At 46.9% G+C, this 24,373-nt stretch overlaps 3 protein-coding genes across 3 annotated transcripts in view; 1 reads left to right on the plus strand and 2 right to left on the minus strand.

Moving 5' to 3' along the window:
* The window catches only part of tenm1 (teneurin transmembrane protein 1), a gene marked incomplete at both ends in the record, with an annotated part of 170,038 nt that extends 160,691 nt beyond the window's left edge, over positions 1-9,347 (plus strand). The window contains 5 exons of the mRNA XM_080007834.1: positions 3,681-3,892; positions 4,690-4,991; positions 5,560-6,266; positions 8,131-8,273; positions 8,592-9,347. Of these exons, the coding sequence (XP_079863960.1) occupies positions 3,681-3,892; positions 4,690-4,991; positions 5,560-6,266; positions 8,131-8,273; positions 8,592-9,347 (2,120 nt within the window). The remainder of the gene's footprint in view (positions 1-3,680; positions 3,893-4,689; positions 4,992-5,559; positions 6,267-8,130; positions 8,274-8,591) is intronic.
* A 2,712-nt stretch (positions 9,348-12,059) lies between these two features.
* On the minus strand, positions 12,060-13,948 carry LOC307235941 (SH2 domain-containing protein 1A-like; the record flags this gene model as incomplete). Its single annotated transcript, XM_080008200.1, has 3 exons — positions 12,060-12,206; positions 13,496-13,559; positions 13,812-13,948. Coding segments are annotated over 3 exons (348 nt in total), but the record flags the coding sequence as incomplete, so codon positions are not given.
* Positions 13,949-18,780: 4,832 nt separating this feature from the next.
* Positions 18,781-20,081, minus strand: agtr2 (angiotensin II receptor, type 2; the record flags this gene model as incomplete). The annotated part of the gene is made up of 1 exon (XM_080008201.1): positions 18,781-20,081. A coding segment is annotated over one exon (1,206 nt), but the record flags the coding sequence as incomplete, so codon positions are not given.
* Between the last annotated feature and the right edge of the window lie 4,292 nt (positions 20,082-24,373).

Genomic DNA, 24,373 nt, shown 5'->3' on the forward strand with positions numbered 1-24,373 from the left:
AATCCGCTGACATTTTCCAGCAGTCTGTCATAAACGGCCGTGCCTACTTTCATGACGACCCCCACACCTGGTGTGGCTTATACGCACCCCCCCCCCCCCCCCACCCCCATAGGAAACCACAGAAACAACACCCTTATGCTTGCAGTTGAACTTGCAACATAATTAGGTATTCTGGGTAGGCTCCCAGACACCAGCCTAGCCGCGTGGACTATTCTGCCCTGTGACCATGCTCTGAACAATTCTGAACACTAATTTAGAAAACAAAATGTCTGTGACATAGTCTTTGAGGTAACTTGGCCTGACCCGGACTCAGACGGGCTTCTGGTTCAGCCAGAGGTTTTGCTGGTTCATGTGGGCATCTGGCTGGAGCCTGCAGCAGCTCAGCAGGGAAACCAAGGTCCTCAACCGTAGAGCCAAAGTTCTCGTCAGTCTCTGGGTCTGTGATATGAGGCTGTGCCACCTTTTGGAGCGTGCCACCGTGATCCGTTGACCAGGCAGAATATGGCTGGCCCCGGCTGATCAGTGACCTTCATTGGCGCGAAACAGAAGGCAAGCAGTTGGTTGCCGCTGTGGTTCCGGCTGGGTTGGCGAAGCCCGACCCAGTCCAGCAAAGAGAAGAGAGGTGGTCTCACCTTCCATCTTTTGTCGAACTGCTGTTTCATTCGCTGCTGAGGGTCTGTGACCTTTCACTCTATGTGCCATAGACAGGATACACGTTCTACAGGGTTCTGGGTATGACTGTGCAGAGTTCCCGGGCCACACAGAAATTTTTTACCGCAGGACAGATCATCCATGACACGATGGAAAGGTGTAAGCTCCTCTGGAACTTTTGTGGGCCACCCTTCCCTGATGCAAGTGTGGAGCTTGGAGAGCGTGGGGTCCTGCACTAATGCAAGCTAGAGGTCCTGAACTGAGACTGTGTTTTCACTCTGCCGGGAGTAGGGAGCCAGTGCCTTCCGCTCCCCCTCTGAGTACTTTTATTCAGCTGAGGTGAGGGACCAGGAGGCGAATGCCATGTGACATTCAGTGCCGCGCTGGAGTTGGGACGGCACAGCTCCTACCGCTGTATCAGGTCAGGAACGTGGGGCTCTCCAGGTCGAAATGTGGTGGCAAAGTGAGCTATGCCTTGAGTTTGCGAACAGCAGCGAGCAGGAAGGAGTCCACACCCAGGTTGCATCCCAGGAATGATGCCAGTTTGGCAGGACGGCTCAGGGAGGTGCTGCACGGCCTACACATTAGAGGCAAACCCTGCAAACTCGAGGGGGGGCACAACGAAGGTGCACTTTCCCCATTTAGGGTGAGGTTGTGGCTGGCAGGGACATCGAGCACCCTAGTCAAGCGTTCTCAGTTGGGGGCGGAGGCCGAAGGGCATGCAGGTGTAGGGAAATATCCTGACTTGGGACACAAAAGATGAAAGGTTGCGGCTCTCTAGTGCAGTGTAACCTGCAGTTAGCCCTGGAGATGGTCGAGTTTGTTTGAAGAACATGGAGGAGCCGTAGAATTTGGCGGTCAGTTCCTCCACTGTGGGCAGTGGATACCTGTCCGGGATTACCGCCTTGTTTACTGACCTGAGGTCAATGCACGGGCCCTGACTTTTTTCTTGCCACCAAGTTGGAAATCCAAAGGGGTGCGTCCACCCGCTCCATTATGCCTGCGTCCAAGAGCTTTTACAGTTCAGCAGTTACATTAGCACGCAGGGCGAGTTGTAGGCGGCGCAGGGGCTGCATGACAGGACCAACCTCAGGGTTAAGGGGCTGGTGGTGAAAGGCAGCGAGGCGGTGTTGTCCAGGAGGGACCCAGGTCACAAAAGAAGTCCATGCCTATGAGGTTGGCCCCGTGGCAGGACACTTGGAAGTTGAACATTGGGAGAGCCCTGGTTCCGTAGCGCACAGAGAATGTGATTGTTCCCACCATGCCAATTTTGGAGTGTCTATGGCCATACAGAGCCACAGCGTCAGCAGTGGGTGTCCGGAGTGGGAAGATCTACCGGATGGTGGAGACATTTAAAAGTGACCACAAGACTCCTGTGTCCAGCATTAGTGCAGGCACACCCAATCCAGCTCCCTGAGTTTCGCGTTATTAGTGTGCTCTGCTAGTTGGTCCCTTATCAGTTCATCCTTCGTTGCTCCAAACTTACAGAGGCTGGCCAAGCCAGGTCGGCTACATAATGGTGGACTGACTTGCCCACCCGCTGCCCATGCTGGCGTAAAACTATCCCTCGGAGCATAATGCTCTGTGGGGCAGCGAAATGTCCTGACAGCTGTGTGACACGAGCAGCATATGTAGGGGTGGGTCCGAGAGCCTGAAAAATCTGCTTTCCTCGCTGCTCATTTCATCGGGTCGTTGCTAGCCTTCATTAATCCGACAGCCGCTATGAATGTTTCGAACGGTTCATGCCAGCGAGTCCATAGAACCAGCGGCTCACAAGGCAGGGCAAGGAATAGAGGAAGTGGGTGGGAAAATCGAATCGATCTTTGTTACCAATGTTATGTTTAATTACTTGCAGGCCGCAACGTCAGTTCACACGCTTAACTTTATTGTACGCTGCCATCACAACTCTGACATTCTGTAACGTTTTTCAACAACCTCCTTTCCGGCAGTGTGTCGTTAACTGCCGTGCCTACTGTGGTGACTGCCGCCATGCATGGTGTGGCTCATACACAACACACAGCAGAGGAGCTGTTGGGATATGGCCATTGTCAAGACTCGAGCTGCGAGTCTTTCTGAAGTCCTTCAGAGTTCCCTGATCGCCACTATCCGCTCCTTTCCCATGGCACCGTGATTGGCTCCTCATGGTCAGGTGCTGCTAATCTGCCGGGCCCAGCCACGAATCCTCGTGGGTGTTTGTGTGGGAGGATGGGTGTGGGAGTGTGTGTGTGTGTGTTTGTTATCACTTTGCCCTCACTGTGAATGGACTCTCACCTTCCTTTAACTGATCTCATTTCAGCAGAACAAACGGCGCCTCAGAGAGGTGAGATAGTGGTAATTGTCCCTTATGAAGAGAGAAGGATGAGTAAGGAGACTCAAAAAAGAAAAAAAAGCAGAGAGTCATAGGGAAGTTGAGGAGTGACCTGAATGAGAGGTGAATAGAGGGATGGCGTTGAGGTGAGCAGGGTGAGATACGAGGACAGGATCCGTCTCCACTGTGCCCACGAGGTTTTCACCATTACCGCAAGTTTCGAATCAGCACTCCAAAGAAAATAAGAAAGAGAATATGCCATGATGAACCGAGCTCTTAACAGTCCCCAGAGCTCGACAGTCCGTCATTTTAACTGCACTTGGAGTCATCTCAAATAGCGCCATAATGGCATTTCATTAGCGGTCCCTATTTCCAAATGGAGGATGAGCTGAAGTAGCAAGCAGCAGGGATGATGGATGGTGTTGTTAAAGCTGATGTGCTAACATTAAGGAGCACATTGGGCCATCACGGCTATTGTCTTTAGATGTCATTATGCTCCCATATGAAAGGTCACTACTGGAAATGCCCCGCAGGTGTGGCGATAGTTAGGATGCAATATGTTGCGTGTGTGCGTGCGTCCGTGTTAATGACACTGAATAAGTCCTCGATTCGAATCAATTAGTCGGTGGTGTTGTGACTCCTGGAGCGGAGGTCGCAGGTCAGCCGTGCGTCGGCAGCCTTCTCGAAATGCTTCACTTTTTTCACTCCCCGCCGTGTGCAGGTCCTCTGACCAGTCGGCAGATCTTCCGCTTCAGCGAGGAGGGCCTCGTCAACGCCAGGTTCGACTACAGCTACAACAACTTCCGGGTGACTAGCATGCAGGCGGTCATCAACGAGACGCCGCTGCCCATCGACCTGTACCGCTACGTGGACGTGTCGGGGCGGGTGGAGCAGTTCGGCAAGTTCAGCGTCATCTTCTACGACCTCAACCAGGTGGGTGGAGAATACCCCTGTAGATTCTGTTCTCCATAGTCCCCTCTGCATTTCAAGGCATTAGCACAATGACATCATGTACAATAACGACTGTTTTGATCATAGGTTTGCTGCTATGTCCCTAACTATGGTATAGACGGGTATGGAAGTTTCGAACATATCTAACAATTAAAATCTGGTCCCAGGCACTAAATCTTGTCTGTAGCCAAGAAAAATGGAAAAAGGTTGAGTATCACTGGTATAATGCATAGTGTTGAGTGCAAGTTTTGTGTTATTTGTTTGTTATGCATGAATATTAAATTACTATTTTTGTGCTGTGTACTAACAGTTTATTAAAATTACCAGCCAGGTTATTATTATTATTATTATTATTATTATTATTATTATGGCATATACTGTAAAATATTACAAGACAGTGTAGCACTGACTTTACCTTTCTACATATTGCAGTATCAGTACATATTTCTTGCTCCATGGGTATCAAAGACTGTTGTTTTCAGGGTTTTGTGTACCGTCATGCAGTATATGTAGATTGTTCGGTGTCATATTATTGTATTATCCTGATGATGAAGTTGTCTTTTAATTATTTTTCTTAATTAGGACCAGTGAGTCTAACAAGTGTAATGATTGAATTTCCTCTGAGAGGATCAATAAATGATGTTCTAATTTAATATAATGTAATCAAAACCTCCCCCGTAATGTATTGATCTCTTAAGGCTGTTTTTTTTTGTTTTTTTTCGGGTGCTTGTTTTAATGGTCTTGTCTAATAACCTGTCTTGTGTGTGTGCTCGGCGCAGGTGATCACCACCCACCTGATGAAGCACACCAAGGTGTTCAACTCCTATGGCCAGGTGGTGGAGGTCCAGTACGAGATCCTCAAGTCCATCGCCTACTGGATGACCATCCAGTACGACACCGCCGGCAGGACCACCACCTGCGACATCCGCGTGGGTGTGGACAGCAACGTGACGCGCTACACCTACGAGTACGACTCCGACAGCCAGCTGCAGAGCGCCTCCGTCAACGAGCGGCCGCAGTGGAGATACAGCTACGACCTCAACGGGAACATCAACCTGCTGAGCCACGGCACCAGTGCCAGGTCGGTATCTTCCGGTTGTGGAGGCAAACAGATAATACTACGAACTAACCTACTAACCTACTACTATGACTACTACAATATGTTGTAGGGTAACGTTTGTTACAAGTGAAATGTAAACACCTCAGCCTTTACGAGGCAAGATACGAAAAAAATGGGCAAATCTAGGACTAAATATAAAATTCAACAATACAACAATCCAAAGAAATGATACACTACCAGGGATTGTCAATCTTTCGATACATTTGTATTTGATAAATATGATTTAGTCTTTATACTATAGTTTATCATTTCCTTTCTCTTTTTGGGACTGTGCTGTGAAAAAGTATGTGATTCAAATAATATCAGAACAAACACTTCCAGGCAAGTTGATCAAAATCCCACTCTCACTTCTGCGAAGAGGCCGGCGGGGCTGAATATTTCCCGTATATTACAATCGGTTATTGTACAGCTGCTCACTGCATGAGATTAATATGGAAATGTAGTGTGACATGTAATTCTGTCGTCGATGGTGTCATCGACCTGTTTTTTCTGGTGACAAAACAAGCGTTAACTCACCTCCTGACTCCAGGTTAACTCCGCTGCGCTACGACCAGAGGGACCGCATCACCCGCCTGGGCGAGCTGCAGTACATGATGGATGAAGACGGTTTCCTGCGCCAGCGGGGCAACGACCTGTTCGACTACAACTCCAACGGCCTGCTGACCCGCGTCTTTAACCGCGTGTCGGAGCGCGCCGTGTGGTACCGCTACGACGGGCTGGGCCGCCGCGTGGCCACTCGGACCGGCCAGGGCCAGCAGCTGCAGTTCTTCTACGCCGACCTGTCGCAGCCCACCAGGGTCACCCACCTGTACAACCACAGCAGCAACCTGATCGCGTCGCTCTACTACGACCTGCAGGGACACCTGATCGCCATGGAGCTGAGCAGCGGGGAAGAGTACTACGTGGCCTGCGACAGCGCCGGGACCCCGCGGGCAGTTTTCTCCAGCAGGGGGCGCCTGGTGAAGGAGCTGCTCTACACGCCCTACGGGGAGGTCTACCAGGACACCAACCCGGACTTCCAGTTGGTGATCGGCTTCCATGGGGGCCTGTACGACCCCCTCACCAGGCTGGTCCACCTGGGGAGGCGGGACTACGACACACTGGCTGGCCGCTGGACCTCGCCCAACCACGAGCTGTGGTCAGAGCTGAGCAAGGAGCCCCGCCCCTTCAACCTGTACGCCTTCAAGAACAACTGCCCCGTCGGGAGGGTGGAGGAGGTGACGCAGTTCACCACAGGTGAGCTTGGCGTGCAATCATAAAGATGTGCCTGCACGTATTTGCAAATTGGAGAAAACAGTGTTGAATAATAACGCTGCATTTTGTAATAACTTGCCAAAATATAATTCATTTGACCTTTATTATCTTATAACAACCGCATTTTGTAACAAACATCTTGTTACCAATTTGCAGCCAATTTTGATGATGAATATGTTATAATTGCACAGTGTAATTGCACATTGTTACTGTACTTAAATATTCAATAATAATAACTAATAATAATTCTTCAAGTCTGTGCTTACTTAGTAATTAGTATATTCAGTGTAGACTTTTAATAGATTTCTCCACAAAAATATCTATACTCTAGTTTACTTTACTTTGTTTTTTTATGTGGATTTATACTCATATTTGTATATCCTTATCAATGACTATGACTATAAGTATACTTTATTCTATCAATTGTAATCATGTTCCCTCAACCTCAGAAAAAAAGGCACAGAAGCATTTTATGCAGTATTAGTAATAGCATATAATATATATAGTAATAATACTTACATTTTAATAGCAAATACTTCATTTTCAAGTAGAAATATCAAAGCGTTGTTTTTTTTTTGTATTTTTAGAGTGATTTTGTGTCAGGGTATTTGTACTTTTGCTTAAGTAGTAAACCTTAAGCTCTTCTTCTACAACTGGAAAGCAAAACAAGAAAATCCAGCTTTCTAGCAACAGTGACTAGAGGTACAGTCACCAGCGGGTGAGCCTCCCTCCGGCCGAGAGGAAACATGACAGCCGGACAGAACACGCCGTTAAGAGGAAAGACATCTGCGTCTCTGATCGCTCTGTTTATTTTTCCCCTTTAATGTGGAAAGTTCCGCTTCCGTTACGTTCCTCCTCTGATCTATTAGGGAACGCAGTGTTTTCCTGGGGGGGCGCAGCTACAATAGAAAAAAAACAGGAGTTGAAGGGAGGATGTTTGTGACGCACCTGTCCTCGCACTTAATGGAACATTCATTTGACTTGTCACGTTTTCCTGCAGGCAGGCTGTTTACTTCATAGGGAGTCTGCTCTGCTCAGCAAGCGACAGCTGAATCGTCCGCGCCGTGAATTATCTGCATAGAATTTGTGATTTCCTGTAGAAAGAGTTGTTTTTCTGGCCTTTTAACTTCCGCACTTATGCGCTTACATTTGCTCCTACTAACACACAAACTGTGAAATAACAAACAAGCAAATGAATATTTCATTTTATTTCCTGACGTTTCCTAATTGAATTAAATTTTAAGAAGCACCATGCGGTGTGACCGGCAGTGCCCTTGCCTTGAAAAAGTTGGAACAAACTTTAAAATGAGGCCTTGTAGATCTCATATGAGTGAAGTTATTTTTCTCGCCTCAAATTGGTTCATAAACAGATTTTGGTTGGACTGCGAACGTGAAATAAGTGAAAGTTTACGTACTTCATACAATGGAACACTACTGCTCATGCTCAAACCCAATTGGCTCCCAGAACTAGGGGCCTCAGGAGGGAGGCGACACACACACAGTGTAGACAAACACAGGGGTTTTGAGGCATGTTAGAATGGCTAGAACGCATAATCTGAGTGGTATTTTCAGCAAAATAAACTTCAAAGACATGTTTTGTTGACCTCAGAGACCTATACTAACTTGTGGAAAAGGAGTGAAATAAGTCCCCTTTAGCTCTGCATTGCATTCGCATTTGAACTGTCTGCCTCTCTGTTTGTGTGTGTCTGTGTGCGTGTGTGTGTGTGTGTGTGTGTGTGTGTGTGTGTGTGTGTGTGTGTGTGTGTGTGTGTGTGTGTGTGTGTGTGTGTGCGCGGGTGTGTGTTTGCTCACGCACCTTTGGATCTTTTTGGTTCTGCGTGTCCAGATATCGGCAGCTGGTTGCAGCTGTTTGGCTTCCAGCTCCACAACGTGGTCCCAGGGTTTCCAAAACCTGAGGTGCGCAGCATGGAGCAGACCTATGAGCTGATGAAGACCCAAACCAAGACCCAAGACTGGGACTCTAGCAAGGTGAGCCATAGAGAAGTCATTTAAATTGTTGTTATAATTGCAGATGTGAATTGTTGATACAGAGGTTTATTGCCTATTATAAATTTTTAGGTTCACTGAAATTTCTTTATTTTACTATTTTTATTGATATAACCGAATTAGCGTTGCATTGTAATTTCCCTCCAATTATGAATAAAGGATCTATCAAACTTTAATGACATATATTTACTCTCTTAGATTATGCTAGTTTCACCTATTTGCTAAGATAGTAGCTATACTAGCACTGAATGCTGTTTCATCTTTCATCTTAATACTATAATAATCTCCCTCCTCTCCCAGGTGGTCCTGGGGATCCAGTGTGAGCTGCAGAGGCAGCTGAGGAGCTTCATCTCTCTGGAGCGGTTACCCCTGGTCGCCGACCCGGTGGGCTCCACGTGCCACCGGCCCCAGCGCCCTCCCCCCTTCGCCTCCCGCCCCTCCCTCCTGGGCCCCAGCATCCGCTTCGCCGTCTCCCGCGGCCGCGTCAGCGCGGAGGTCATCGGCGTCGCCAGCGAGGACAGCCGGCGCGTGGCGGCCATCCTGAACGGCGCCGTCCACCTGGCCGGCCTGAGCTTCACCTTCCAGGGCTGCGACGCGCACCACTTCCTGCAGTCGCGGCCCATCGAAGAGGACCTGGGCCTCAGCCTGGGGGTGGGGGGCCGCGTGCTGGACAGCGGCGTCAACGTCAGCGTGTCGCAGATGAGCACCACGGTGGGCGGCAGAACTCGACGCTTCGCCGACATCACCCTCCAGCAGGGGGCGCTGTGCCTGTGCGTGCGCTACGGCGGCAGCGAGGAGGAGGAGCGGGCGAGGGTGCGGGAGGAGGCGCGGCGGCGGGCGGTGGAGGGGGCGTGGGCCAGGGAGAGGAAGCGGGTGGAGGAGGGCGACGAGGGGAGCCGGGCGTGGAGTGAGACGGAGAAGCAGCAGCTGCTGTCGGGCGGCCGCGTCCAGGGCTACGACGGCTACTACTCGCTGGCCGTGGAGCAGCAACCCGAGCTGTCCGACTGCCCCTCCAACGTCCACTTCATGACTCTCAGCGAGGTGGGGGGCAGGTAACAGAGCCCCCTGGCCCCGCCCCCCCAATCCCACCCCCCACCCTGCCCCGCCCCAACACCCCCCCCCCCCCCCCCCCGCCCCCACCCCCACCAAAGACTGCCTGTTTCTACTGTACCCTGATTTGTTCTACCGTTTCTATACCACATCGAGATGGGTAAAAAAAAAAAGAAGACGACAAACAAAGAAAGAACGAGGAGAAGAGGAATGAGGGGGGAAAAAATGTTTCCAAATGCCTTTAATTGTGACAAAATGATGGTATTTTATTATTATCGTCCAGTTTCTCCAATTTCTAACAGTGGCACAAGCAGTGTGATTTGGCCGTGGCTTCGCTTTTTGTATCCAGACTCGCCTGCGACAGACCGACTGACCGATTCATGGACAGACTCGTGGATGGACTGACAGACTGACGGACTGACGGACTGGCTGTGGCTCCGTAGACCCTGTTCATCATATTGGACTTCCCGTTCCACTTCAGCGAAAACCGCAGAGACGCCGAGCGCGCGCGCAGGGGGGTGTTGGGACGGACGGACGGACGGACGGACGGACGGACTCCGCCGCCGAACGATTGCCCGGCGCCGACGCGGGAGCCGGCGGGGGGGGGCCCCTCGATCGATCTCCCGCTCTCCGTTTTTTGCCGTCTGAGTTGATACATGGTTTACCTCTGATATTCTATCGTTTACATATTGTGCAGGAGAGGCCTTGTCGACTCTGACGCTCCCCTTTAGAGAAGGAAACCTGTGTTTTTCTGCCTCTGGTGTGCGCCAGCGGCAGTTTGAACGGGTACCAAGATCAAGAATGTACATAGCCAGTGCTTTCACACTGAAAAAAAAGAAAAAAAAGAAAAAGAGAGAAAGTGCTCAAATGGAAATTCTGTTGTTCATAAGTAAGTGTCAGTATTGTTAATCAATAGAAAACAATTACATTTTTGCAAAGAATTATACATGGCTATAGTAAATATTCTTGCTGAGAGATCTTACTTTATTGGGTTACAGTGCTAATTAAAGTTATTATGTGTGAAACACCAGATTTTTTTCCTTTCTGGGATTTCATGAGCCTCGTCCTCTTATTAATTCTTTGCCTCCGTCTTCAGCGATTCGCTCATTTTTTTTTTTTTTTTTTTTGGCACCCTTTTCTCCCTTCTCAAATCTGGCAGGGGGGGGGTGACTCCTCAAACACGCCGCGCGGTTATTACGTCCCGCCTGCCGCGGCGCGGGGGGAAGCGATCGAGGAAAGGGAGACGGAGGAGGTCGGACCCCGGGAGTTTGGCAGCGTCGTCTCTCCAGCTTGTCTCCTCTCATTAGGCAACGCCAATCACCCGACACGCAAACCCACTCCGAGACCCCCCCCCCCCCCCGTCCCCTCTGGGAAAAAAAAAAAAAAAAAAAGTTTAAAAAGCAAAGTAAAGGCTCTTTTCCTTTTAATCTAGAGACAACTTATTTGTTTCCCTGTCCGTCTGTTCCCACCCCGCCTCCATCTCTCTCTGTCGCTCTGCCATCTGCCCATCATTAAGTGTTTGCGTTTTCCTCCCGAGCTGTGAATGACAGTGCATATGTTCTCACCGTGAGCAGGTGAAATACCTTTTCCCCGGAAATCCGCCGGAGCCATATGCCGCTCGAGATGCCGTCCAAGCTAATCTCCAATCGGAAAGACGGCGGTGAGTGTGGTTGCTAGGCGACAGCTGCAGTGCCCCCTCCCTCCCCTCCCCGCTTCCTACTCTCTCTCTCTCGCCCTCTCTCTCTCTCTCTCTCTCTCTTTGTTTGTTTATGTCAGTCAAAAGTACGACGGCGTTATTTTTGGCGGGGTTTTTTTTGTTTTTTGTTTTGTTTTTTTCTGCCTCGGTGACAGTCGCCGTCGCCTTCCTGGAAATCAGTTCAATATGTCAAATCGAATTTCCGTTCCGTTCCGCATCACACGTCGGGGTACACGCCCCCGTGGGAAAGCTGCGAATGACCTTTTTTTTTTTTTTTTTTTTTTAATAGTTTATTTTATTTTCAGCTTATTTTTTTTTTTTTTTTCACATTATCTATTTATTTATTTTCAATTTACATATCTGCATGGGAGTAGGAAAAACACAAAACACAATCATGTCAACTTGCTGTATGCGGTAATGGATATTACCGCATACAGCAAGTTGAATATTTCATACGACCCTGGAAGTGATGACACGTCCCGTCTGTACATGGATCCTATATTCCTCTACACGTGCGAAGTCCCATTGATTTCCAATTCACTGCGAGATCCTTAACTTGTCATTACGGGATATTTGCTGTCTTCAAAAAAAGGGGGGAGACTTTTCAGATGGGCACCACGATCTGGAAAACAAAAAGAAACAAAAAAGCCCAAAACTCACTTGAAGAAGAACACACGAGCTGCAAAATGCGACAACAAAGAGCCTCTTTTTTGTTGTTGTTTTTTTACTTCTGTTTTTATCACTTCACAGCACTTTCACCCACACAAAGCTGCCGAGCTATCAGCGCGAGAAATCAAATTTAATCAAAAGGCTTTGATTTTTTTTTTTTCTGTTTGTTCATTTCTTTTTGCACACTTATTTAGTTCTTTAAACCGATCCCACAGCTAGCTGCACCTTTTGTGTGTTCCTGTCGCCGTGTTCGCAGGCGTTTATCTCGTGCCTCCGCCGCCGTTGCCCTTGCCGCTGCCGCTGCAGAAGGCCACGTGTCGTCTGCGGTGGTTGGGCGTCGCTGCGCCGCTCCTGGTTTTGGCGTCGGCGTGGCACCCCGCCCGGCTCTGGGTGGTGACGGGGAACAGGAGCGGCATGGCGATGCCCTGGTCCGGCTCCTTGAAGGCCGCAAACATGTTCCTGAGTTTCCGGAAATATCGCTTCGGCACGCCTGGGGCGGTCTGTAGGGGGGTGGAAAGGAAGACAGAGGCTGAAGTGAAATGTTCCATCTCCATTAAATCCCGTATGGAGGAGGTGGAGGACGGGGTGGCCTCTGTCCCTCTCCGTCTATATATAGACACGCTTTAAAATTCATTTTTAGCGCTTTCTTAACACCCTGACCTCACGGCGACGTCTTCCAACTCCAAGGCATGGGGGAAAAAGGCTTTCCAATAAAAAAAAAAAAAAAAAAACGTATCATTGGATCCGTTTATTCTAACATTTGCATTTTTTTTTTTTTTTTTTTTTGGTATTTTCATCAAACTCTGACAGGTCTATAGTTAGAAGATATTGAAGTTTTATCCTCCATTACAGCGCCCAGGGCCTCACCTTTTACTCATCCAGTCAAAAATGCTTGGAAATAAAAATAGCGCAGCCGAGACTCAAGAGGAATTAGACTTTGCAGATCAGGTGCAGTCGCCTCTTTGACGTTTTTTCGTCTGCGCGGTACTGGGCGGGAGCACGCGGGGAAAAGAATAACAAAGACAAGGCAAGGCTGACCATGAGAATGTCATGTTTGCAACACTTGCATCACGTTCTCTTATAAAGTGTGAAATATTAGGAATCATGGAGCCTCTTGTGTGAGAATTAGGTTATAAGCGGTAAAACATTCTAAGGACGCTGCTGAAATCATTTGCGTTTTCTGTTTAGGAGCCGATCTGACTTCTCATCTGTTTTTGCAAAACCTTTAAGCGCTTTGTGATAGGGAAGGTCGTATACTGTAGGTTTTCTGTCATTATGTCCGTAGGAAAACTATTTACCAAACCGGTTTGAATAGAAATGATTGCGCCGGGTTATATGTTATATGAATAAGCCCTAAGGGCGTGAATGTTTTTTTCAGCCCCCTCTTTACATGTGATATTGATCTTCATGCATAAAGATAAAATATAGTGAACCCTCCATTTTTGTCAATTAGGTGCTCTGGCTACGTGCTATGAAGATATCAACGTTTGCTTTCATCCATTGTTTGGAAAAGGGCAAAAATGGGGTTCGCCCAGCATGGAGTCGGGCTGTCAGCCGCACGGTCCTCTGATGTCTCCGCACGTCAGCGCCCCTGGGTGCTCAATTACACAGTCCCGTCATAAGTGCGACGTGAGGCTACGCATTCCATCCGGGCCATATATTTTAACAGCCATGCGGCGGTTTGCAGGTATTTTGGAGACATGGCCGCCTGACGCATGACGGCCATGTCGCACGGTTTGTGATGGAGATGGAAAATTGAAGGAGGATAAGCAAAAGTTGAATTTCTCACGTCTGCGGTCCACGAGCCTCCGACGTTCATGTGGAGTCTGTACGTGTAGACACATCCTTGACACCTGTACGCACCCACGCACGCACACACACACACACACACACACACGGGAACAGAGGACAAGTTTGTGAAAAAGAGATCAATGCTGCATAAAATCCAAGGAATATAATTGCAAGGGGGACTGTTGGGACCCCTTAACGACCTGATAAATCCTGCTGATTTGCACTTCAGGCCGGTGCACCAACAAAGTGGTTATGTGTGTGTGTGTGTGTGCGTGCGTGCTAAGTGCGTGCTAAGTACGTGTGTGTACACTCACAGCACACACAGGCAGTAGACCCCGGCCACGCTGTCGCTGTTGCGGACCAGGTAGCAGCCGTCCCGACCGTCCTCCGCCAGCCGCCTCTCGCCCTCCTCCCTGCCGATGGGCCCGTGGTACACAGACAGGTTCTCCATCACACTCTCTAACCCCTCCATCCACCCCCCCCCCCCCACCTCTCTCTCGCTCACTCTCGCTAATCTTCTACCTTTTACTGCAGACACGTCTTTGGTCTTCGGCCTCTTTGTTCCGGATAACAAATTCTGGCAAGGCGGCTTCCCAGCGTCTCGCCTGGTATTAGTGCAAAGTGTTTCCTTTAAATTCCCGTTCCAGATCTGAGGGCTGCCAGGAGAACTTTCTCACCAGAAAGGAGAAGCTGCTTGATCTGATCTCCAACCTTCTACATCCTAGTCCATCTCTCTCTCTCTCTCTCTCTCTGTGACTCTAGTTCACACATATGTACATTTGCATCCTTCAGGAAATGAACGTGTAGACTGACAGGAAACAACCTCACAGGGTTCTAACCGTTTTGTTTTTTTTCTACGAGAACACAAAAACAGTAAAAAAAAAAAACAACTCTTGTGAGAGAACAACTGCTCCTCTTGAGCTTGAGGCGCCCGCCGCTCCATAGTGTTTCTCTCTTTTTCCACCAGCAACCCTACACATTTCTCGATTCAATCCAAAGATACCATTATCCAGTTCAAATAGCCGACTTATTTTTTGTTGTAAAAAAAAAATGACTATTCCGCTCATTGCAAATACATGTTTGGTTACATTCGAAGAAATAATCTTGTGGATCTGGAAAAACTTTCATCAAACCATTTATCTCTTTTCTATTCAATTGTTTTGTGAGAAAAATGTTCTGTTGATGAATTTACTTTTTGTATTGGTGCTATTTAAACCAGGGGCTCACACAACTTTTTAAATGGCAACGCAACCAAGTTTTTATATATATATATATATATATATATATATATGTATTTAATATGTATAAACAATATTTGAAATAGACAACATTAAATAAATAGTAAATAAACACATATTTTATTTATGTGCTGCGGACCCCTTCAATTCCCTTGAGAAGCCCTGGGAAGCCTCGTGCCCCAGTTTTGGAACCCTCTGGTGATTTTATTTATCTTTTAGTTCAAACATTTTCAAACACTCTTTGCATTCTCAGTGATCGTGATCACAGTATATCACATGGTATTCATTTGGGTAATTTGGTTAATTATTTATTTAAATAAAATGATTATTATTTTGATTATTATAATAATAATAATTATTATTATTATAATTATTGTTATTATTTTATTATTATTAATATCTTTTTAATCCTAGATCCATGATCAGTCTCTCCCGTGGCAGACCGATCATGAGCCCAGGGGCCCTGGAGCCCCAGGTTTGAGATCCGCCTCTAAAGCGCTCTGGCGCCCCCCAGTGGTCAAAGCCCACAGCCAGGGAGTGGATGCATTATGCAAACGTGAGGTTCACGCTCTTCATTTCAGTGGTTTAAACTCTAAGTCTCAAATGGAAGCTAGAAATATAAACTGAATTACAAACGACACATATAAATGATATTACAGCGGTGTACCGATATGGAATTATATGTGATATTTATGTTTGTTATGTGTGAGGCTGATGCGTTAATCCATCATTTAGATTTGTATTCAAAACCTCTATCAATGATTGAAGGAAGGAGGTGTGCATTAATATTTTCTGGGCCTCACGCAAGTTACTGTTTAAAAAATATATTATTATTATTAATAATAATAAGGGTTTTTCCCTGTAAGCACAAAAATGCAGCAAAATGAAACCTAATCATCTGCAATCATTAGTTAAGATCTTATATACATATTTTTCCATCTCTAATAATAAATCCTATTTTAATTTATTGACAAGTAATATATTGGCCTCCAACATGCACTGCTTCCCTACTTGGAGCAGTGGTAATAGTGGAATTCACCTCATTGGCTCGCCCCTCACACACAAGCCGAGAATGTGTCAAATCAATAATGGTCACAGATAGCAGATGGAGATATGTCATTGATTAGCTGGGAGCTTGCTTAGACCTGAATGTCAAAATACAGTTAGAAGCTGGGCTGGAATGGATGATAAGGACATTATTATGAGCTTCTGATAGCGTCGACTGATATGTAAGGAATACAGTATGTGTTAGTGATGGAGGGGGTGTTGGGGGTGCATAGCGAGGGCAATTTCACATCTGCCAGTGTAATAATCTGAGGTGTGTGTGTAAAAATGTTGAACATCCTAAAAGCTCAGTGTTTCCCTACCGTTTTTTTTTTTTCTTCCGCAGCACACTTTTTACAATGAAATATTCCCACAGGCACGATACCTCTATCCTGTAAAACCACCACAAACGTCACAAAAGATCACAAATACATAGAGCTGTGCTTATTTAACGATTTCTGATTCGCGGCACAGTGGCTGCGAGGTGGATGTCGCAGGACCTGAAAATGGGGTCTTGAAACTGTGACAGCGGCAATAAAAGGCGGCGTCGCAAGCCATCACGTCGCAGAGACCCGCTGGCTTCCACCTTCTCTGAGATGATGAATGTATTTTCACCCCTGCCCCTGATGCGCACACTGCTGCAACCACATTTATTTGTCAGGGCACATGTCAGGGTATTGGGACTTAATTACTTCATTAAAAGGTCTTACGTACGTATCACACCACTGATAGAGAGATAATAGACAGAGAGACAGACTTTATTTTTGTGAATAAGTGAAGGAATTTGCCCATTACCTGTCTATATCATTATGGTATATGTATCAAATCAGTTATGAAATGGAAATTGTTCATTTAAGGATTTACAATAACATAAATTAAAATGAACAACAAACAACCGGGAAAAAAATACGTAAAACACTTCAGGGTTTCCTGATTATCCTCAGTAAAAAGTCACAATTTACATATGACGGAGTTGAAAAGAGTAGATTGTGTGTACAATCTTGAACAAAACGTCCTTACTTGTGTTTGGAATTACATATTTATGAGGTAGAATAAAAATAGCGTTCCAATGTTTTGCACCAAAGAAAAACCATTGGTGTGTATATGTAGGAGTACTAACAGGAACAATGCAATTTCTAATGAAAGAGTTTGAACACTTTCTGTCCAGTATAGAGATCCCATTCCGGGGGCCGTGGCCTCTGTTTGGGACTCAGATTAGAGTCTCAGTCAGTGTTCAGAGTTCAGCCTGCGAGTCACTGACGTTGGAGTCGCAAACACTATATCGGCAATATATTTATATACGGTCTGGGATTTTATCAGAATAACGTGAAGGTAAATTTAGAAACGTCATGCACTGGTTCTAATAAAATTCACAAAAATTAAAAAGCGAAATATATTTAACTTCAACATTAATGAATGCTCCTCAAATATTAATTGAAGATCCGGCTCACCAAACTACATCTGGACTACACCTACTTGCACTCGTCTGACTACCTCATCTCTCTCCCTATTTCTTTCTAACTTACTTTCCTGTCATAATAATAATAATAATGATAATAATAATGAATAAATAAAACCTCCATCTATTCTCTACTAATGCTGCTTGTTCCTAGAGAAGATATAGTTGTGACAGTGATCATAGGCGTAGATTTTAGGGGGGAGGCGGAGAATACGTGAATATATGTATATATATATACACGTAAAAGTAAAACAGTATAAAAGTTCTCTGCTTCTTTCATGTTTTTCATAAATAAAGACATTTCCACAAATTGTTATAAATCGATGCAGAAAAGGTACAAATTGGTGCATAAAAATTCCCCAGAATGCAGGGAATGAAGTGTTCGTCTGTCAAAGTTTCCTGTCCACCAATAAATCACTTACAGCAATAGCTATATACTATTTATATTTAATGATATGTGATGATCTGATAAATAAATAGGCATTTTATTGAAGAGCTAAAATGTTTTTATAGTTGACCTACCTATTCTGTCCATCACTTTGTTTCGTGCTACAGTTGTGACGTGAGCTTCCTACAGCCAGCTCCACCAGGGGCCTGCTCACTCGTGCAAACCATACAGATTGTTTTCTGTTTTCTTTGTTGAACATTGAACTTTTCATGTTGGCCTTGTGTTCGGTTCCTCTCATTGTTGTCATTTTTGCCTCTTCAGCTGCTGTGAACAAAGAACTTCAACCGAGGGGAACAAAGAAAGCTATATCCACAGAGACATATTCAAATAAGAGTCCGGCATTCGGTCTCCTCTGAAATAATCTAAAATAACAAAATACCCAAGGGTGTCCAACCAAGAGTGAACGTCAACTTTGACAAAAAGAACCAACTTTTTTTGAACTGTTCAAACGATTGTCTTGTTGTGAGACAGTGGGACTTCTTGTCTACCAGCAGAACCTTCTCTAATTAAGTAAGTATGTAAGTATGTCAATATTGATATTAACTACCATTGCAAAAACAGCGTCTCGATCTAATCAAAATAACTGACGGATTATCATTGATAATTTACCCTTCACACACCTGGGTGTGGGGACGTTCTGGGTCGCGGTTTGCAGTGTGTTCTCCCACACACCCGCCACTTCCTTCATAGGCAAATCACCATGGTAACGCCATAGCATCATGTGATCTGAAGGTGAGCCCCCTTTCCATCCATCCATCTGCTGAAGCAGTTTATCCATTAAATATTCTACAGATCATTGAATACAAGAAAGAATCATAGAGAAATATTTGTACACTTTATTTCTTGTACTGATATTGCATAATTGATAGAGAAATATAGTGTAAAAAGTTGTTCCTGGTAGAAAGTTACATGTTTATACACATACTACAAGTTGCATAATTAACGCACAAAGTCAAAGAAAAAAAAGACAAAAAAGACTTGCATATAAGTAATACAGCAATGATACAGTATAGTAAAGGGTCATTTTCCTCTCCTTTGCTTGTTGAGCACTATCTCAGCTCACGGCCTCCTATGCTCCTTAGGAATTTGTCTCAGTCAATCATTGATGTCAGCTCAGTGTCACAGTGTGCTCGTTGGAGTGCAGCAGTTCTCTAACGCTGTGGATAGGTTTCCCCTGTCTGGGAGACTCTCAGGCCGGTCCCGGGGTCTCCACAGTCCCCAAGTCCTTTAGATCGCTGAGCTTTCGGGAGAAAGAGCTGAGCCTGGTGCTGAAGGAGCCTATTTTCTGGCTGTTGGGCTCTCCGGGGCCCCTCAGACACGCACAGAGGCCCTTGCACAATCCGCCCAGACGGCCTCGGAAGTGGTTCCCGATGAAGCAGTAGAGTACGGGGTTGATGGCGGAGTTGGAGAACCCCAAGCAGAGGGTCAGCGCGGTGAGGTTGTTGATGGTCCAGTCCGCCCAGCAGCCCATCATCCAGCCCTGGTTCTTCAGCACACCCAGCAGGGTGACACAGTGAAACGGAAACCAGCACATAAAGAAAGTGAGGACAACGGCCGCTACTGTCCACAACACCCTCTCCAGCCCCCGTCCCTCCAGGGACCTGCCCCCGCTGGAGCTGGGGTTGACGCATGGGGTTGGGGGTCGCCCCGCTTTACCACGGCTCCGCTGGGACTCCGAAGATTTACTGCCTGGGAGAGAGAATCTTTCTGAATGTCCTTTGCACTTCCTTCTGTTCCCCAGCCCCGGGTCCGCCAGCAGATGTCTGCCGATCACGCAGTAGCAGCAGCAGATAACGACCAGAGGCAGCAGGAACCCCAAAAGCATCTTCATCCAGGCCAGGCCCAGGTACCAGTTGTTATGTGGGTAGAACACGGCGCAAGCATCCACCCCCAGCTCTTTTAGGTGGTGGGTGTCCCGAAGGACTAAGTTGGGGGTCGTACACGCACATGCCAGGATCCACACTAGCAAACACGTGATGCGCGCACGTTTAGGGTCCCGTGCGCTCTGGGAGCGCAGCGGGTGCACGATGGCCAGGTAGCGGTCCATGCTCATGCACATGATGAAGAAGATGGAGGCATAGAGGTTGAGATGGAGGAGGCCGCCGCAGAGCTTGCAGGCCAGGCGGCCGAAGGGCCAGTGGAAGCCCAGGGAGTAGTAGACCGCCCACAGCGGCAGAGAGAGTAAGAAGAGGAGGTCGGACACGCACAGGTTCAACATGAAGGTGTTGGCCACCGTCCTCCTCGCGCCCCTGCCGTGCGACAGCACACACACCGCCAGCACGTTGCCCACGATGCCGAACGTGCAGATGATGCTGTACAGGGCTGGTATGAGGGTGGTCTGCTGCAGGTAGGACCACCCGGGGCAGGAGGAGTTGAGCAGCTCCGGCGGCGAGGAGGGAGAAGAAGTGGAGTTTAAAACGGAATGGTCACTTGGGATCTCCATTCCAGAGTCGGCTGTGCTCGGCCGCCTCGAATTCTTGAGGATTTTTTCGAGTGGCCTGCTGGGAAAGAAAACAGGGGAGGGGTGAAAATCTTCCCACCCTCTATGGATAAGAATAACTTTAGAGTTACAGTATAGAGCTATGACCAACATTTTTAAGTATTTCCGTGTTGATTGCGTTAGAAAGGCATTTCAGACTGCAACACTCCCAAAAAAGACTAAATTTGAAAAAGATGAATTGTGGCTGATGATAAATTAAATGAAGGTAATTTGAAATTAAGATAAGGGCAGAATAAAAGATATCTCTAAGTTAAAATACATTTGAATTAATGAATTAAATAAATATATTTAAAAATAAATTAGTAGTAATTACTTCAATGATACTGGTTAAATATAATATTTTATATTACTGGTTCATCCAAGCATCCCATAATCTCTTATAAATTACATGTATTTTTTTTATAATTGCCTTACCACATAACTTCCCTGACTGACTAAACCTGAGGAAAGAGGAGGAAAATAAAACCAAACATAACTATATCAACAATGAGGAGGCGACGCTTTACCTTTCGGAGGGTGAACTCCCAGTCCTGGGATGTCCTGGAGCTTCACTTCTTTGATTGGCTTAGGTCCATGTCACGATCATCCGTATTATTTTCGGCTCCTCTGGGCGATGTGTGCATGGCCGAAACACGTGAATCTCCAAAAAAAAAAAAAGTGTTCCTGGTGGAAGGCAGCGCAGGCAGAGCGACGCTGGAGGCTCTGCGAAGCCAGAAGGGGTTGGGGGTCTTATAGCCCCCGCCAGTCTAGCCCAGTGATTGCACAATAGAGCAGTCGCTTACACGTCACATTAGCATCATTCCTCGGGGGCTGGACTGTACCTGGACACCGGCCAAGTTATAGGCAGAGGGAGAGAGGGAGAGGATACACACACAGCGTTCAAAAACCACTCTTTCCATCACACGCTATTGGCCCAGAACACACCAAATCAAGTCAAGATGTGTGCCGGATCGTTTTTCCAGGGCTTCAGTGAGAATTATTTCTGTGGTGACACCACACTATAGCGTACTACGTAAAAGCGCCAGACGTGGTCCTACACCCACTGGGCACCGACCATTGTGCGTCTTCACACTCGAAAAACCTGAGCCGACCCCACCGCTCTCCCCGTTAATTAGCAGAGACTCCCGGGTTTTGTTATGAATGTGTCATATTCTTAATGCCAGTGGTCAGATAAGCCATGGGAAATATTTACTCTGGCTCGATGGAAGTTAAGCCAGCAAACTGGGGGGGAGGCAGGGAGAGGGGGAGGCAGAGCCGGAGATGAATGAGAGGGAGGAGGAGATAGTGCAGGGAGTGGAGGAGAGGATGATATCGAGCGAGGAGGAAGAGAGGAGATTCCCTCCAGTGGTTTTTCATTAAAGCTTTTGGTGAGAGTTAATAAGGGATGTGTGCAGAGCTCCTTGGCTGCTTTGATCAATATGTATATGTGTGTGTGTGAGTGTGTGTGTGTGTGTGTGTGTGTGTGTGTGTGTGTGTGTGTGTGTGTGTGTGTGTGCAACAAACACACACACACGCACACGTGTCACTACTGTACATGCCCACGTGCACGTAGACTTGCATCGAATTACCGTACTTGCACCTTCTGGAAGTTGCAGTGTTAACACGGATGTCCGGGCCTTTGATGTGGGCAGAATCATTCTGGCCCATTGAGCATCTATCAGGAGGTGGCGCGCTCTAATAGCGCCGGGAAAGCCGATAGCGCGGATGACTGATGCGGGCCGGAGCCGCTACCCTTTTTCCAAAAGGCCAGTAATGAAGAGCTCAGTGGCCGCCATCTGCGAGGAAGTGTTCAGCTAGTTACACATGTCATTACTCGCGCTGCGGGGAGCGCACGACGAGCGCCTCGGCTGAATCACCGGCTCCGCTCGCACACCGAGGACTTTGCCCCCGTCCGGCCCCCCACTTACATAACGGGACATTTCTGCCAAAATAAAGGTGAAAACATCACGTAAAGAGGGTCAAATGTTCCAAGTAAATTACCGTGAAGTTCCCCCATTGGCATGCCGGGAATGAATGACCGTAAAGGACCGTTTTGACCAGACATGAGCCAAAAAAAACACAAGCTGACAGGGGGAAACTGAACTTTGCCTCCAACCTCCCAAAACGCAGGTTCTTTGACTATACTTCTAGATACACAAGGCTCTAAATCACGGCAATTCCCATTTTGCATTATCTCTCCCCCTCGCTCTTACGCACACACTCAGACCCACTGTCTCTTTCTTCGCTTTGATTGTATTGTCATCCTTTGTCTGCGCAGGTGAATAATCTCCCTAAAACTATTTGTAGACAATCAATCAAATTGCCATGCAGATATGGACTTCACACTTATTTACCTAACACATAGTGTGTACAAGTAAAATCATTTAGAGTCCTCGACATTTACAAAACAAACAACATACAGTTACTCCAACCACTGACCAAAAAGTGAAAGTAAATGTTTGATTTTTGATTTATTTATTTTTATTAGTCTGTAAAACAGGCACATGGTAGGACCAGGGAAGGAGTCTTGGGGCGGCGGGCGATACCAAATCTCACTTGGCTGTACGACTCCCACAAGAACAAAATCAACAAAGCAGTTTGTTTTTCAATCCATTTCTCGCATTCAGTACATAGGCTGTTGCTCAAGCCACTGCTGTTATTTCCACCTCTAGCCTCATGTGCAAAAAAAAAAAAAAAGGTTCTCTATTTATATAATAAATTTGGAATGAAAACCCCAATAGTTGACTAATTGAATAAATACGGACTGACTACAGAAAACACATTTTTCAAGTGAAACGCCGACACGTCAGCTTGTCCCTATGAGTTTGAATTTCACGTAACAAATGGCGTTCAGGTCTTAAACCACTGGACCTCCAATGAACCTACTTTAAATGCATGGGAAAACCAGACATCAGCACGCTTACATACACATATGCAAATTAAATGTGCAGTAAACACATTTGTATTCACGGGCAGAAGCCTTAATTTGCTTACATAACGTGTCGTGTTTATGTTTTTACGCTGATAAATGTGCTGTCTGTTTATTTGACGCTGGGGTCTCCCTTCCTGGGACCAGACTCTGGGAAGATAACCGCCACCCCCCGACAAACACCCCTCGCCACAAAACTCCAGTCGGAAAATGCAGGCCGAGGGGTGAAAGGTCAAGGGTCACTCGGGAGCCCAACCTCCTCCCCTTCTCTAGGAAAGAGATCTGCGAGCTGGGGACGGAAACCTGCGAAATACAGGCCCCGCGCTGCTCCTGGCAGGACAAACTGACAGCGCGGTCCGAGCCGGCTGTGGTTCATTAGGGGGGGTCTGGGGAAGTTTTACATTGTTCAAGGCCCCCCCGCCGCCCCCTGCCCGCCCCCAAAATCCTACCGGATCTTGTCGTGGGAGCCAGAGCTGCTTCCGTCCTTGAGGGAAGACGCGCAGCCTTGTTCAACAAGCTGTGAGAAAAATATATTGTGCTATTACCCGTTTTTTGAGAGGTCCCCGAGGCTCTCTTGTACAAGCCATTTTTAACAGAGTCAGTGTGCTCCATGTTGATTTATTCATGCCATTGGAGGGTAAAGAATTCCGAGACATTGGGCTGTTTCTCAAAAAAAAAAAAAAAAAGAAAAAAAAGTTTTTTCTCCAGCGTATGTGTAAGGCACATTCAAAACAGCCAAGCCCCTCGCTCTCCAAGAAACGGCACAGGCATGTGTCTGTGTTTCCACCCGTGTAGGATAGGAAGATGAAATGGTTTGTAATGTAAGGGACTTAAAATGGAACTGACATCTCGCGCTCGTGCTCACAGGGGTCCCAGGGGTCATAGCGCTGGTCACCCTCATGCAGAGTTTATGAGGTCCAGGGAGCTCCAATTCCCCTGTGGAGCAACAGAGGGGCTGTAAAGATGGGAACAGATAGTGCGGTCCCCAGGCAGAATATTTTTGTAGTGGAGATAACCAGAAACATGTGGCAGCAAAAATAAAGACTTACTCAAGACAGTCTGGAGACTTTCACTACACACACTTGCACTTACGCCAGTGAGCCACAACATTAAAACCACTGACTGGTGAAGTGAATAACATTGCTCATCTCGTTCGAATGGCATCTGTCAAGGCGTGGGATATATTAGGCAGCAAGTGAACAGTCAGTTCTTGAAGTTGATGTGTTGGAAGCAGGAGAAATGGTCAAGCGTAAGGATCTGAGCCACTCTGACAAGGACC

The sequence above is a fragment of the Zeus faber genome (assembly GCF_960531495.2).
Source record: "Zeus faber genome assembly, chromosome: 10".
NCBI classification, from domain to species: Eukaryota; Metazoa; Chordata; class Actinopteri; order Zeiformes; family Zeidae; genus Zeus; species Zeus faber.